The 14385-nt window shown below is 51.0% G+C and overlaps 4 protein-coding genes across 4 annotated transcripts; 3 read left to right on the top strand and 1 right to left on the bottom strand.

Moving 5' to 3' along the window:
* Positions 1 to 139: 139 nt before the first annotated feature.
* Positions 140 to 2857, top strand: GIQ15_02649 (transcriptional regulatory protein RCO1; the record flags this gene model as incomplete). Its single annotated transcript, XM_033550066.1, has 1 exon — positions 140 to 2857. One exon carries the CDS (start codon positions 140 to 142, stop codon positions 2855 to 2857), a length of 2718 nt encoding a protein of 905 aa, XP_033407227.1.
* Positions 2858 to 4951: 2094 nt separating this feature from the next.
* GIQ15_02648 (uncharacterized protein) lies at positions 4952 to 6577 on the bottom strand (the record flags this gene model as incomplete). Its single annotated transcript, XM_033550065.1, has 7 exons — positions 4952 to 5079; positions 5149 to 5650; positions 5716 to 5863; positions 6066 to 6146; positions 6209 to 6299; positions 6365 to 6414; positions 6468 to 6577. The coding sequence occupies 7 exons, from the start codon at positions 6575 to 6577 to the stop codon at positions 4952 to 4954; spliced, it is 1110 nt and encodes a 369-aa protein (XP_033407226.1).
* Positions 6578 to 7335: 758 nt separating this feature from the next.
* GIQ15_02647 (dolichyl pyrophosphate Glc1Man9GlcNAc2 alpha-1,3-glucosyltransferase) lies at positions 7336 to 9106 on the top strand (the record flags this gene model as incomplete). Its single annotated transcript, XM_033550064.1, has 7 exons — positions 7336 to 7412; positions 7479 to 7557; positions 7618 to 7811; positions 7892 to 8388; positions 8443 to 8582; positions 8635 to 9052; positions 9090 to 9106. The coding sequence occupies 7 exons, from the start codon at positions 7336 to 7338 to the stop codon at positions 9104 to 9106; spliced, it is 1422 nt and encodes a 473-aa protein (XP_033407225.1).
* A 1781-nt stretch (positions 9107 to 10887) lies between these two features.
* Positions 10888 to 14329, top strand: GIQ15_02646 (DDT domain-containing protein; the record flags this gene model as incomplete). The annotated part of the gene is made up of 9 exons (XM_033550063.1): positions 10888 to 10920; positions 10979 to 11017; positions 11082 to 11140; positions 11206 to 11224; positions 11282 to 11347; positions 11420 to 11522; positions 11588 to 11604; positions 11656 to 13217; positions 13279 to 14329. The coding sequence occupies 9 exons, from the start codon at positions 10888 to 10890 to the stop codon at positions 14327 to 14329; spliced, it is 2949 nt and encodes a 982-aa protein (XP_033407224.1).
* Positions 14330 to 14385: the final 56 nt, after the last annotated feature.

Here is a 14385-nt window from a genome sequence, read left to right as displayed (position 1 = left end):
AGCTTTTTAAGCCAACCCGGAAGGAAATTTACTCGGTAAGTATTTATCCTTGGCTTAATTTACGTGCCCTGAAGCTAATCGCGTTAATTACAGAGCACTTTGAACGAGGAAGCAATCAGCTTAAAAAAAAACTGCAGAGATGGCTCCTCGTCTGCGATCCTCGTCGCGCAACACCTCGCGCAACAACACCAGGCCATCTTCACCTCACAGTGCGCCAGCTACCCGGCCGTCCTCCTCAACCTCAGACAACGCACGACCAAAGAAACAGCGGAAGACGGGCCGCGAAACGCGTTCCCCGGTCGAGGTCGTCGAGGAGGAAGAGCGCCGGGCAGAGCGCAAACCAGCTGGCAGCCAGATGGGCAGCGTGCTGGAGCACCCAGAGCCGCAGCAGCAACAGACAACAGAGCTGCGGAGCTCCCAGCCACTGGCTACGGCGGCTGAGTTGCCCACTGGCCCGGGCAACCAGCCTGCCGGCCAGCAATCATCTGCGCTGCCAGCAGACCAGAGTACGGGACCAACTCAGACTGCAGCCTCGCGAGCAGATCCAGAGACATGGGTGGAACCAACACCCCGATCACAAGTCCCAACCTTCCGCGAGTATGGCTTTACACGGGGCGGCATCTTACAGAGTATGATGCCGCTGGGTACACGACCAACCCTGAGTGCCCGTCGTAAAGCCGGCCTTGCTCCCCCAGCTCCCACCAAAGCCAGCAAAGTCACCAAGAGGAGGGGCGGCAGGGCCGCGAAGCCAAAGCGGACGACGAAGAACGACGATGAGCGGCCAAGCACCGCTTCGACTTCCGCTGAGGACGCAGCCGCAATCTCTGATAGTTCCCGTGCGGAGGGAATTATCCAGGGAGTCCTCGAGCGCGAAGAGCGGTCAGAGCCAGCGGCCGCACCAGCACCAGCCAGCAGAATTACACGATCAAAAGCTGGCAAGGACAAGCTTGACGACTCTGCTGACAGCCAGTCAGCTGGTCCAACAGTTCCCTCATCGAGGAAATACACCTCGGAGAAGCTAATGGACATCCTCGGATCAGCCATCCTGCGTGCTGAGGAATCCTCGGATTCCAAGGTCGCAGGTGGCCTCCGTTGGATAAAGGAGGCTTCGGCCTCCGATCCATTTCTCCTTGGTACCTTGGAAGGTGCCATTAATGGATCGGCGGAAGCTCACCACCGATCCGCCTTCCAAGCCCTGATGAGGGACGCAGTCAAGCGCGTCCAGACCCAGCAGGACGAAACCAGTGCCGCTGCCACCCCGATGGTGCGCACTGGTTCGGCGACGACCACGTCGTCGCTCTCCACGGCTAAGTCTCTAGACGCCGATGCCTTCGCCCCTGCAGCGGCTGAGCAGGATCCAGCCAACGCCATCACCTCTGCCAAAGGCAAGGTAGCAAAAGCTACCAAGCCCAAAGCAAAGGGCAAAGGGCGAGCTGGTCCCTCGAAAGCTCGCGCGGTCCCCCCAACCGAAGAGCCTTTCTCACGAAAGCGCAAATCGGAGGAGGACCCAGAGTTTTCGGAAGAAGCCGTGGCTGCGAAGCGCAGAGCCTTAGAGACGGCCACCAATGTCGAGACCGGCGAGGCAGAAGAGAGCAACGTCCGGACAGCCATGGAGCCACCACAGGGCTGGATTTTCCCGGCTACCCTCTCTGTCCGTTCGGACAGTGAGGGGCCAGGGACCAGATCTGCGGCGGCTCCTGTGCCAAAGGACAAAGGTCCTGGTAAGCCCGCTGGAGCCTCCTCCAGCAACAAAAGAGTTCGCAAGCCGAGAGTGCAAGCGGATGAAATCGATAACCTCGATTTCTGCCGTGCGTGCGGCGGTAACGGGCAGCTTCTATGCTGTGACGGCTGTGTGGATTCATTCCACTTCACCTGCCTGCAACCCCCAGTCGACCCCAATTCTCCACCAGCGGGACAGTGGTTCTGTCCCGCGTGTGAGAAGAAGGGCCTTCTGGGTGGGCTCGCGGAGGTGATGGAGTGCGTCCCTCAGACCGGCTTCCAGTTACCGACTGAGGTGCGCGAATTCTTTGCTGAAGTTGAGACCGGCAAAGATGGAGAGTACCGGGAAGCGCGTGCGCTTCCCGTGGGCGAATCCCGAGTCAAAATGATTCGGAAAGGTCGCGGATTCCCGGAGGAGGCTGATAATCTAACGATTATGACTACTCCGGGCACGATCAGGGCCTGTATTCGATGTGGTCTAACCTCAGAGAATCGGAGACCGGTCATCCAATGCGACTATTGCCCATCCGCGTGGCACTTGGATTGTCTCGACCCGCCAATGGCGAATGAACCTCGCCAGAGGCCGGGGAGTGACAAGCCTTTCCATTACTGGAAGTGCCCGAATCACATCGAAAATGCTCTTGCCGAACACTACCCGGGTAGGGTCCGACGACCCCGTAACCCCAAGTATGTTGACATCGAAATCCTGCCCGACAGCGACGAGGAGAGCGTCGACGGGCTCGATCAAGAGGGCATCATTTATCGTGTGAAACAGCGCGGAATCGTCCACAAGTTCATCACGCACGCTAAGAGCAAGCGTGCGGCGGTGGAAAGGGCCAGAGAAAGAAAGGCTCGCGAGGAAGCTCGTGCCCAGCTCGCGAGAATGGATGAGGTGCCGGCAACGGCGTCTACCTTCGAGCAGCTTGGACCGGTCGAGCAGCAGGCTGTGTTGGGCCTTATGGACATCACAGGCTGCTCAGGGATCGAGCGGGCGAAGCAAGTCGTCTCTGGCCTCATTGCGCAACGGCCCGATGCGTTGCGCAATGCCACCAGTGAGCTTGGAATCCTTCAAGCTATTCATGAGTTGGTAGGAAAGCGCCTCCAGGCGCTTGCTCCGACCTCCGAATCTACCAACTGAGACCATTCATTTGGTCTCAGCATAGCCTCTCCATGCTTGCATGGATTCCATACGAATGTATTTAAGCAGGCTTTGGTCTAGATTCGGAGTGTTCCAATGCTTCTTGCGCTGGTATCAGCTCATTGAATAGCTTAAGGATCGATCAAAATGTGTTTTTGCTGGCTGCATCAACGTTCTTCACGGCACGGACCAATCTCGACAACACTCTCCAATTGGAATGATGTGCCTTCGTCCAAATTGGCTTCGTCATACTCGCGGCCACTTCATGTCTCTCTGCTCGCGGCAAAAACGCAGCCTCGCTGCGTGACAAACGCTGCAGTTTGTTTAAGGTTGGTCCCTTCTCTGGTCGGTAACTGTGACTAAGAAGATGTTCCTGGTGATGTACCCTACATATAGCGTTGTGTTTTTTTTACCTTGTTATTTTTTTTTCCTTTTTTGTTCTTGGTTGACTACAGGGTGAAGACAGGGAAGCCGCTATATTATTACCATATCTCCTCCGGCGCAAAAAATCACGACAGCAGCATCAAGACAGCCCGCTAGCCTGCAGCCATCAAGTCCAAGCATGACAGTGTCGAGTTCCTTTCGGTCTTTCAAAGGGGCAAAGCCAACCTTCCAGCCCTTGTTCATCTCCATGCCCACCCCTACCCACAAAAAGACCAAAAAAAAGGCATGGAGCGCTCAACTTGGTGCTCGTTATAGCAACTTCCGACTTCCTCGGGGGCGGGTCGTACGTTCTTCTTTTGAAAACGAGGCAATTGGTCTTGCATGGCCACTCGCCCCTGGGGTCGATAACAGAGAAGTAAAGAGCGCCAAAACAAACAAACCCTTTCTGCCAAACTCCCACAACCCACAGATACCCACAAGTGGGATAAGGGCAGAGAGTCCACCAAGCTCTGCTTAACGATCAAGGCCAAATGCTCCCAAAGATTGACCGTAAGTACTCGTTGCTGATACCAACTTCCACCAGATGCTACCAGATTAGATGGCCTTCAGAGCCAGATTCGGCGCTCCCTGGTGACTGCAACTTCAGATCCACCCCTTTTAAAGGGATACAACCACCACATCCATTCGGATCTTAACTCTCGCCATCCCGACCTTACCACCCGAATCCGATTCATAGCTAGCTTCCCTATCTTTACCCTATTTTCTTCCAAGATTGACATATTAGATTGAGCGTCATTGCATGGGCCTGAAAAGGCGGAGTTTATGGGGCTTTATTTCCTTTGAGCAAGCATACATAGCATTGCTCTTTTACTTTTTTTCTTTTTTTTTTCCCTGGGACTTTGAAGCGAACACAAAAGATGGTACGGCGTTGTTCTGGTTGCTTTTGTGTTTTTATACCCACTTGTCCACTCTCATCCATAGTATTCCCATCCCGCTTTACAGCGGCGCTTGGGGTTTACATCCCGCACACCCAAAGGACATTGTTTGATATTTTTGTTTGTTTTATTATTTCCTTTTTGTTTCTGCTTTTTTTTGCGCCTGCGTCAGCTTTCATTGTCCCATTATCCTGTATATTACATTTCCAAAAGCATCAATATGCCTGCGAGCTAAAGCTTGCAACTTCTGACGTCAAACACCTTTCCTTGAATCGTAAGAAGGTAAGTATGTAGGTAGATATAGCTTAGGTTCGTAACTGTAGCCTGTAGGTAGGGTATGGTAGAAACAATAGAAATGATTGATTGAGATTTTTTTTTTTTCTTCGATAGGCTTAAGAAATTTAGTTGTTCCCTACTATTCAAGTAGGCCCAGTTCGTTAGATATTTGACCGCAAATCCGGCCTACAAATAGAGCTTTGGGCAAAAAAGAGAGTGGCCGTCATAGGTCATTATCAAAATTGAAATTCATCTATGTAGGCCCAATAGCATCAACATTCCTTCCCTATTTTTACTTCGTCCGTTTAGCGCAAAATGATATTCAAGCAATAGCTAGTATACATGCCAAGAACGATAGCGAACAAAGGAACATCGTGAGAGTAAACCAGAACATAAATCGGCAGGCAGAGGGATATGGGAGGCTATGAGATCATGGAGAGGACAAAAATATAGACCCGAGAAAGCTACGTAAATGCAAGATGTTATATGGTAGATTTATTTATAGGAACTTCTTTGGCATGCCTGATCGACGTTTCTTGTAGAGAACGTAAGCGGCTGCGAGCAGCAGCTGGACGGCAATGATGAGGAAGATGAAAAAGCCCATGCGTGGGGCCGAGGAGAGGATGCCTGGGTTGTGAATGAAAGGTTAGTATTGCTCAGATAAATATGATATGCTTCGGAGAAGGGAAAACGAACGATGAGATGACTCCTGGAGGTTATCCAATAGGCCAGAATGGGAGTTGTGTAGCAAATCCTGTAATTGCTTGAACTGGTGTTGGTAATCCTTGCGCTCTATTTCTCTCTGCATAGTCTCGACCATTCGCTCTATTCTCTGAATTCTCTGGTCTACACTGCTCACTTGATCACGGTGTGCAATGATACGGATGATTTCCTTCATCCGATCCGCATTGGTAGCTGATAGCGCATGCAATTCTTCCATCAGCTTGGTAGTTGCGCTGGAAATTGTTTGAAGTCGATTTTGAAGATCCTTAACCTGCCCATCAATGTTACCACCACTAGGGGCTTTCTCATCCTTGGCTGGTGGAGGTCTATGTTGAGCTTCATAGTTCCTCTCCTTTTTTCGGTTGGCTTCACTCGAAGATTGAGAGGTAGCAACGAAGCGGAAGGCTTCAAAGGAGTCAGGGCTTTCTGCCGACGCAGCTGTGATACCGAACACATTCCCGGGGGGAACGAAGGCCTTTGATAGTTAAGTTAGCTCCCATACGTTTCTCGGTTAATATAACCATACAGGGGATTATCAACCTTTGCTGTCTTGAAGCAGGTATTTCCGTCGATCAACACCTCGAATTCCCGCGTTGATTGTTTTATCTGCAGCTTCGATGGTCGTCCTAGATTGCGGTATTGATAATCACAGTGGCCAAATGCAAGACCGTCGACATTGGCGCTAGACCTGTAATCTATCGTTCCGTCGTTCAGAAACCCTCGAATTCCGGCCTAGTAGCTGTCAAGTCAGACCCAGCCAACATTTTCAGCTATCGTCAGCGATTGGACTAACCTTTCCCCCATGCGTATCGATTGTGATAGCTAATCCGTCAAATTTTCCAACGGTATATATGCTCGATGTCCCAATGGGCCTCGCGTCCTTGACATACCAGACCTGAAGGTTACCGCCGCTCCTTTCCTCGCCATTTGCTCTGAAGTCGAATGCCGCACTCCATTCCGGGTCGTGTATTCTGTATTATCCGTTAGCCCTCCGCATGAGAGTATATTCCCTATCTTCCGGGTGGAAGCCTACATTTCTTCAGCCCATAATGCGCCTCGTTTGTTGCCGGGGTACGGAGGAGTCAAGATAATTCTATCGGACAGCTGGATAGTAAGGCAAAGATCTGTTAGCGTTTGTTATGTGACCGCCAAAGATTAGCGAGATGCTGTACCATTTCTGGAAGAAAACCTGAGCCAGACACCAGCCATCCTGTCAAGCCAGCACCGCCATGGGATATCCTATCAGGCCAGCCGTTAGCATTTATGGAACCTGAATCCGGTTCTACACGTACCGTCGTCCATTCCCGAAACTAGATCTTTCAACAACCGAGCTCGCCTGGGAAAGTGCAGCAGATATCAATGCCCAGACAACAGATTTGCCAATGTCCTGGAATCGTGCCATTGTAGCTATCTCGAAGTATAAAACGAGATTGTTGTGTGCGAATTGGAGGTGGCCACGCCACAAGGGTCCGAAGAGAAAACGGGGACCTTCTTTTATGGATATATAAACTCAGTCAACCGGTATATTCCTGGTATAGCTAATCGTATCGTCCTGTGTCAAGGTAGCTGTTCTCGGTTGCGCTGCTTGACCGGGCGTATTTTCCCCCGCTGGAGGTCGATACGGAGTAAATTGAAAGAAGCCGGCTCAATCGTCTCGTAGAATCGGAACAGTCACAGGCCGGATCTAGGGAGAGAGGGACGAAACAGACAAGTCTACAGTTCGCTCTTGTTCTGTTGCAATTGTTTTGTTATTGTCGAGCCAGCTTGTCCTTTTGGCGGATAAAGCTCCATGTCAAACCAAGCAAACTCGCCAAGATAGGCAATTTTATGTCTCGTCTACCCCGTACTTTTACTGTGCCCCTGGAATGTTCGCAAAAGGCCGTCGTGTTTGAGAAGTGCGATGTAGGGCGTGATGAGCGCTCGTCAGATATAGATATGTTATTATCCGGTATCGTCCAGGTTGTACATGGCAGAAGCGCGGGAGCTGGCGTGGTGGGAAAAGGGGCTTGCTCTTCGCGCGCTTGTAAATAGTTCGACTTTGCGCACTCTGAAAAATAAACAAGTGGACAACATCGATAATCCAACGCAACGCCCGCCAGCTCCGTCCGTGGCCACAGAACTGCACGAGTAGGAGGCCGGTTAACCATGACCTAGGTTACCATGGCTGAATTCTATCCCTCGCTGACTCAATGCGCCGTTGTGGCCGCTGCGTTTAAAATCCTCTTGTTTCCGGCGTAGTATGTCTTCCTCTGCCACCTGTAGAGCTGGCGATAGAAAGAACTCAACTAACTGGCGAATTCAAGCAAATCAACCGATTTCGAAGTTCATCGCAACTGGCTTGCGATCACGCATTCTCTTCCGGTCAAGGAATGGTACTATGAGGTATGGTGATTGAATAACCGGATGGATGGGGAGTGATTTGCTAATGACAAATATGAATAGAAAACATCAGAATGGACACTAGACTATCCTCCATTTTTTGCCGGGCTAGAATGGTGTCTTTCTCAGATTGCTGCGTTGATGGACCCGGAGATGCTAAAGGTGAAGAACCTGAACTATGATTCCTGGCAAACAGTGTATTTCCAACGCAGCTCGGTCATCGTGCTCGAGTTGATGCTCGTATATGCTCTGAACAGGTGAGACTCATCCTTCCATCCGGTTTATATGAATGCTAGGTTGCTGACCAGAGTATTCTGTTAAACTTGGCTTGTTGAAGATACATCAAGTCGGCACAAACTCAAGCAGCCAAGGAGCTGGCTCATGCTGCCAGCTTGTCAATTCTTCTCTCGCCTGGCCTGCTGATCATCGATCATGTTCATTTCCAATACAACGGTTTCTTGTATGGGATTCTGGTTCTTTCAATCGTCCTGGCGCGAAAGCAGTCTACTCTACTCTATAGCGGTATCACATTTGCCATACTGCTCTGCTTCAAGCACATATACCTCTATCTATCGCTGGCATGGTTCGTTTACCTTTTACGGGCTTACTGTTTGCACCCCACGTCTATGTTTAGACCTCAGTTTGGCAACATTGTGAAGCTCGGAGCTGGGGTTCTGGGTGTTTTTGCAGTGGCCTTTGGACCATTCGCGAAATGGGGTCAACTGCTGCAGTTAAAGGACAGGCTGTTCCCATTCTCCAGAGGCCTATGCCATGCCTATTGGGCACCGAATGTCTGGGCCTTGTACTCCTTTCTCGACCGTGCTCTTATCTTTGGTATGTCTATCAACTTTTCCCGGGCTTTTGCGTGTGTATTAACTCGGGTAATAGTTGCGCCTAGGCTAGGATTGCCAGTCAAGGCTGATGCTCTGGCCAGTGTGACTAGAGGATTGGTTGGGGATACTGCCTTTGCGGTTCTTCCAGAAATCACAAAAGAGTACACTTTTGGATTAACATTTGTATTCCAAATTGTAAGTGTCTTACCCTTCTATACAAGAAGAGCAGTTAATTAACATCTTCCAGCTGTGCCTCGTGAAACTGTGGTTCAAACCAGACTGGGACACCTTCGTGGGAGCAGTGACAAACTGCGCCTTCGCCGCGTTCCTCTTCGGCTGGCACGTCCACGAAAAGGCTGTACTCCTGATCATCATCCCGTTCAGTCTTCTAGCCATCAAGGACCGACGGTACCTAGGCGCCTTCCGCCCACTGGCTGTAGCGGGCCATGTCTCCCTGTTCCCGCTACTCTTCACTGCCGCCGAATTCCCAATCAAGACCGTCTACACGATCTTCTGGCTGGTCTTGTTCCTCTTTGTGTTTGGCCGGCTTGCGCCAGCTCCGCTCAGGCCGCGTGTCTTTTTGCTCGATCGATTCTCGCTGCTGTATGACACCGTGTCGATACCACTGATCATCTATTGTTCACTGATACATGGGCTGGCATTCGGTAAGCGATATGAGTTTCTACCGCTGATGTTTACCAGCGCGTATGCAGCCGTAGGGATACTGGGAAGCTGGATGGGGTTCATGGTGGTCTACTTTAATTCTTAGGAGAGGTCTGCGGTACAAATTATTGGGAAGAGATTTAATCAAGCGGGCGCATTGCCTTGTATATCGTACTATGCCGCCACCACGGGGCTCATAGAGATATCCCCACCACCTGCCCGATAGCAAGTAAATAAAAACAACCACTGAAAATATAAAAGACAGCAGTGCAATGCCCGTCTGACTGCGTGAGAAATTCCGAACAGAACGAGTGCTTATACGGGGTGTTTTGGGTGGCGGATGGCGGGTGGAGGGTTGAATGGGCTGAGATCAGGGCTTGAACCCCCCATGGAGACCGCATCTCGGCACACCAAAAGAGGACAAGAGAGCAATGGATGGGCAGGGACAGGGGTTCATCGACGAGACTACCCTGTACCGTACACGTTAATTAGTATAGCCTACTCCGGAGCGAAAGAATGCAGTGTATGCGCCGTCTACGTCGTTTCTGCATCTCTTTCCAGGCCATCGAGGAGCATTTTCGGCGTTTTAAGGCTAGAGGCGCGCCAAGTCCACATGGTACAAGTCGACGTCGAGACGAGGAGGCCAGATAGAGATGGAGGAATCATTATCGTCTCTGGCCGGCGTAGAAGAGGTAGTCGAGAGGTAGAGGAAGGCCGATGGATAGGTGGATGCTGCTTTTCCTCAACGGTAGACCTGTAAAGGGCAATATCAGGGGTTTATATAGAAGATATAGATCTCCGGCCACAAGACTCGACGATATAAACTGAAGACGACTCCGGCTAGTGCAATTGCGTACTCTCTGCAATGATATATCTCCTTGACAGCTGCTCTCTCGTCCACACTGATGTTCCGGCGCCTCTTGCTCGTCCGTCTCCCATCGTTCACCCCCCCATCCGCATCTCCCTCGAGCTCCGCTGAAACCAGGAGTCCGTCGATCAGGAGGAGTCGAATTGGCCCCAGACGAACTTGCACGAGTCTCAGCTACAGCCAGGCTGACTCGAGGCCGTCTTCGCCCAGCTGTGCATCGTCCGGCACTGGCTGCTTGTTGTGCGCTGTGGTGGTTGGGCTAAAGGGAGGTTCCGCACCGGCCCAGTAAGGTTTCCCTCCTCCGCCTTCCCTTTCGCCTTTTCTGCCCTTCCTCCTCCTAACCACAAAACCAACCACAGAAACCACCAGCAGCAACCTCACCTCCCAGCACCGCCAGACACCGCGGATCGCGCATCGTCCCTCGTCTCGCTCTGTCTGTCAGCCGGTCTACCGTTTGTCCTAGATCCGCTGCACCGCGATTATCCTATTAGAAATTTTTTTTGGGAGGAGAAAGGGAAAGATAGGAATGCGAGGCCTCAGGAACGACGCGTCCACGAGCTAGTTCTCCCGTGAGCAGAAGCCATATCCCCTTACCAATCTATCCTGGCCGGTTTCCATACGCGTCGAGATATCCGTGGCCTGCATGAGCCAATTCACTATGCCCGGCCGGGTCTCAGATTCATTGCTCCGTTTGCTGGAATATCTCTTGCTGACCTTCTGCGCCTCGTCCTCGGGGTGTATTGCACATGTAGACCGCATCCTTTTTCCTGCTCGATTTCTACTCCTCGCGCACACCGCATCACCCAGCTACCCGCATAGCTTCAAGGACTTTTGCACATGATTGGTTACCGCCCGCTCTTCGCGTTTCTGAGCTTGCTCCGGTCTTTGGAAGGGACTGCGTGTCCGTGATTGCATGTGTGGCCGCATTATACACCGCTCCCTGATATATTTTGGCCTCTGAACGTCAAGATGGTACGCCTCGCTCGGGTCTCTGCTGCTCCCGTACGCCACGACTCACATATACACGGTTTAGGTACTGTTTAAGCGGAAACCGGTGCAGTTCCTGCCAAAACCCACAATTGACGATGATAACTCCGAGGTCCGCATACTCCGGGCATCCCGTGCTCTCTAGGAAAGCGTTGTCCATGTTGACATGTCTCTAGGTTTGGGTTATACCGGAAACGAACGAGGTCTTTACCAACTATGAACATTTTCTGCAACGGTAGGTGCCATTATTAATTATTTGGTGTGATTGCATTAAAGGACCTTGCTAATATGGCCTTATAGAATGAATTTTTATAAACAGGTAATTCTAAACGTCAACACTTTCAAACTTCCCTCTAAGACATGCGATATTTTTTAGAGGCGATTTATCTGCGAGATTACCGGCCACTCCTCCCTGACGTTCTTCGAAGCTTTGACGAGCGAGGTATGCGAGCATCCGTTGACGAGGAAGACCAATTTGCGGGGTACAGCGAGCTTATCAAGTTCTTCTACGCAGACCGAAGGATCGAGGGAAGTCAACAGCGCATTCCCTGAACCCCTGAAGGAGCCTGTTTTGCGCAGAGTTCAATTTTCTACCATTTCGCGAATAGACAGCCTTGGTAAGTTCTACGGATTGTCAGATTTGGATAATTTGATCTAGCTGCTAATTAAGATTGTATCGCAGTGGACCAAGTATTCGAGGTTAGTTGATCAGAGGGAGCTCTTTATATGGCGATGACTTACATGAACTAGGATTTCAAGCAAGATTTCTACCCTGGAGAGCGCGTAACTGTGCTTCTCACGAATGGGTCGCGGCTACATGGCATCGTCCGGGAGAAGGCAAGGTTCCCGGAGATTCTTGGGCGTGAAGGCAGAGTCGAGCGTCGGGCATCTTCCCGTTACTTGGTCAAGCTTCTAAATCGCCACAACGAGGAGGCTTTGCTTGACGATGAACACCTTATCCGCGATCGGAAAATATTCACAAAGCAGATGCTCCGCTCCTTTATCAAAAATACAGTCACACGAGAATCATGGAGCGGCGCCCCCTGGCTGGTCAAACCCCAGATCGCGGAACATTTCCACATCGATACCGAAGTGCCCAAGCATCTGCAATACGGCAACAAAGCTGGCAAGAAAGCCAACGTATCCGCAGAGAAGGAAGAAGATGAAGCCATGTTTGGCTTCTTTGCGTCTCAGAATCGACCGCTGAACTCTAGATCTGGCAACAAAGGTCAGAAGGCAAAGTCGGCCCACGAACTTGCCAAGGCCAAGGAAGAACAGTACTTGGCATATCGACGGGCTCTGAATGGGAACCCGTCATTTCGCGTGGATAAAAAGGGGTATACAAAGGACACTATTCCACATCATGATGCGCATGAAAACTCCTTCCACGATCTCGCCGTTGTCATCAAACAGAAGTCTCCCACCCCGCCGCCACCACCAATTAAATACCCAATTGAGGATCTGGATCTACCCCCCGTGAATGACCGTCAACCCCGACCTGCATTGAAATTCTTAAATGAAGAAGAGGGTTCTGGCATTAATATGAGCTCAATTGGCTCTCTGCTTGAAACTTGGAATACTTTAAATGTATACTGCGAAGTCTTCCAGCTGGACTCCTTCACCTTTGACGACTTTGTGGAAGCAATACAATTCTCATCCGATGACGTGGACTGCGAGCTACTGGTAGAGATGCATTGTGCTGTGCTAAAAACGCTGGTCAATGCAGAATCGGACCAGGACGGCGCAGTTCAAATATCCCTCCCGCCGCTCCCGGAAGAAGACGAATCCGATGAAGAAGGCGAAGAAGAAAGCGAGGCTGAACCTGAGCCGGAGCCAGAGCCGCCAAGACGAACCACAAGAAGCAGCTTTGCAAAGGCACAAGCCGAACTCGCCGAAATGGAAGAGGAAAAGCCAAGTGAAACTGAACCGGCAGAGGTTAGGACACATCGTGCCGCCGACATGTTCGAAGAGTACGATTGGATTGACCGCCTACGGAAACGTGACTTCAAGAATGGCGGCTGGGAGATCATCCTTGTTGGCCTATTGAATCGCCTGTCCTTGAAACCCAGACTACAGCAAACTTGCGAAGAGATATTAATACACATGGCGCCCTTGGATGCAGAACCAACTCAACAAACCGCACGAGCTCAATATGCTACCCTAGACGTCAACCTTCGAATCCAAATCCTGCAAATCATTTGCATGCTAACGGTTGAAACAAGGGCAGTGAAGAACTACATGGAGGAATGTAGTAACCAGATGACTGAATTCCGCAAAGAGAAGATCGAGCTGCAGCGTGCACGGAAAGTAGTGTAGGTAGCCCCAACCCCAACATTGATATTTTAACATTACTCACGCTCATACTTTGAACAGCCTTGAGGAATTACGGGTTCTCCACGAAGAGAGGAAGCAGCTCGAGCCCGAGCAACGGGATACACCTACACGCCAAGACGAAGAAATGCTGGAGGCTCAAATTGATGCTACAGATGACACCGAGAGTGCCACTGATTCAGATGAGCCTATCGGGCCCTCACTAAGGGGCGGAGTCGACCGAGCCCTGGAGCGGAAGCGAAGACAAGAAGCAGAGCGAGAAAGAAAGGAACAAGCAACCAAGCAACCCAAAGGCTCAAAACAGTACCAACGAGTGCTGAAAAAGATGGACGAGGAAAAGAGCAAGATTGAAACAATCGAAAGCGAAATCGCTGTTCTGGATAATGACTTGAGGGAGGCAGATTGCCCACGAACAAGAGTCTTAGGCAAAGACCGCTTTTGGAATCGCTATTATTGGTTTGAGCGGAACGGGATGCCCTATGAGGGTTTACCTAACAGCTCCACGGCTGCTGCCAACTATGCTAACGGGCGCCTCTGGGTGCAAGGTCCCGATGAAATGGAGCGTGAAGGCTTTATCGATGTCCCCGAAGAAGTTAGCCAAGAATACATGCAACGTTTTGGAACGACGGTAGCGAAACGCAAGCGAGCTGAAGAAGGATCGCCCGGCCTTTCTTCTGCCCAGGAATGGGGCTACTACGACAGTCCGGAAGAACTCGACAAGTTGATGGCGTGGCTTGATACGCGTGGAGTGCGGGAGTTGAAACTTCACAAGGAACTGAAGCTACAACGCAACAACATCGCCAAATACATGGAGAATCGCGAGAACTACCTTACAGAGGTCACATCAACGGATGAGGCCAAGGAGCAGCCGGCGATGCGCATGTCGACGCGGACCAAGGCCCAAGCCAACGATCAGAAACAAGGCTGCCTCAAATGGCGAAATCTGACTGCCTTGAAAGAATGCGGCCATCTACACGTCGAATCCGAACGACCCTCGAAACGGGCCAAGAAGGCTGCTGCCCCAGAACCGGCTAAAGAAACCAGAATGACTAATCGTCAAGGCAAACCCCTGGGTCGACAGGGGACGAAGTAGCTGTTTCTCTTCACCTCATCCCGTCCCATGCATCTCATATCTCATTTAACCTTTTG

Source organism: Arthroderma uncinatum, assembly GCF_011692745.1.
Source record: "Arthroderma uncinatum strain CBS 119779 chromosome Unknown scaffold2, whole genome shotgun sequence".
NCBI classification, from domain to species: Eukaryota; Fungi; Ascomycota; class Eurotiomycetes; order Onygenales; family Arthrodermataceae; genus Arthroderma; species Arthroderma uncinatum.
The sequence above is the reverse complement of the archived record's forward strand: the minus strand, read 5'-3'. Positions and strand labels throughout refer to the sequence as shown.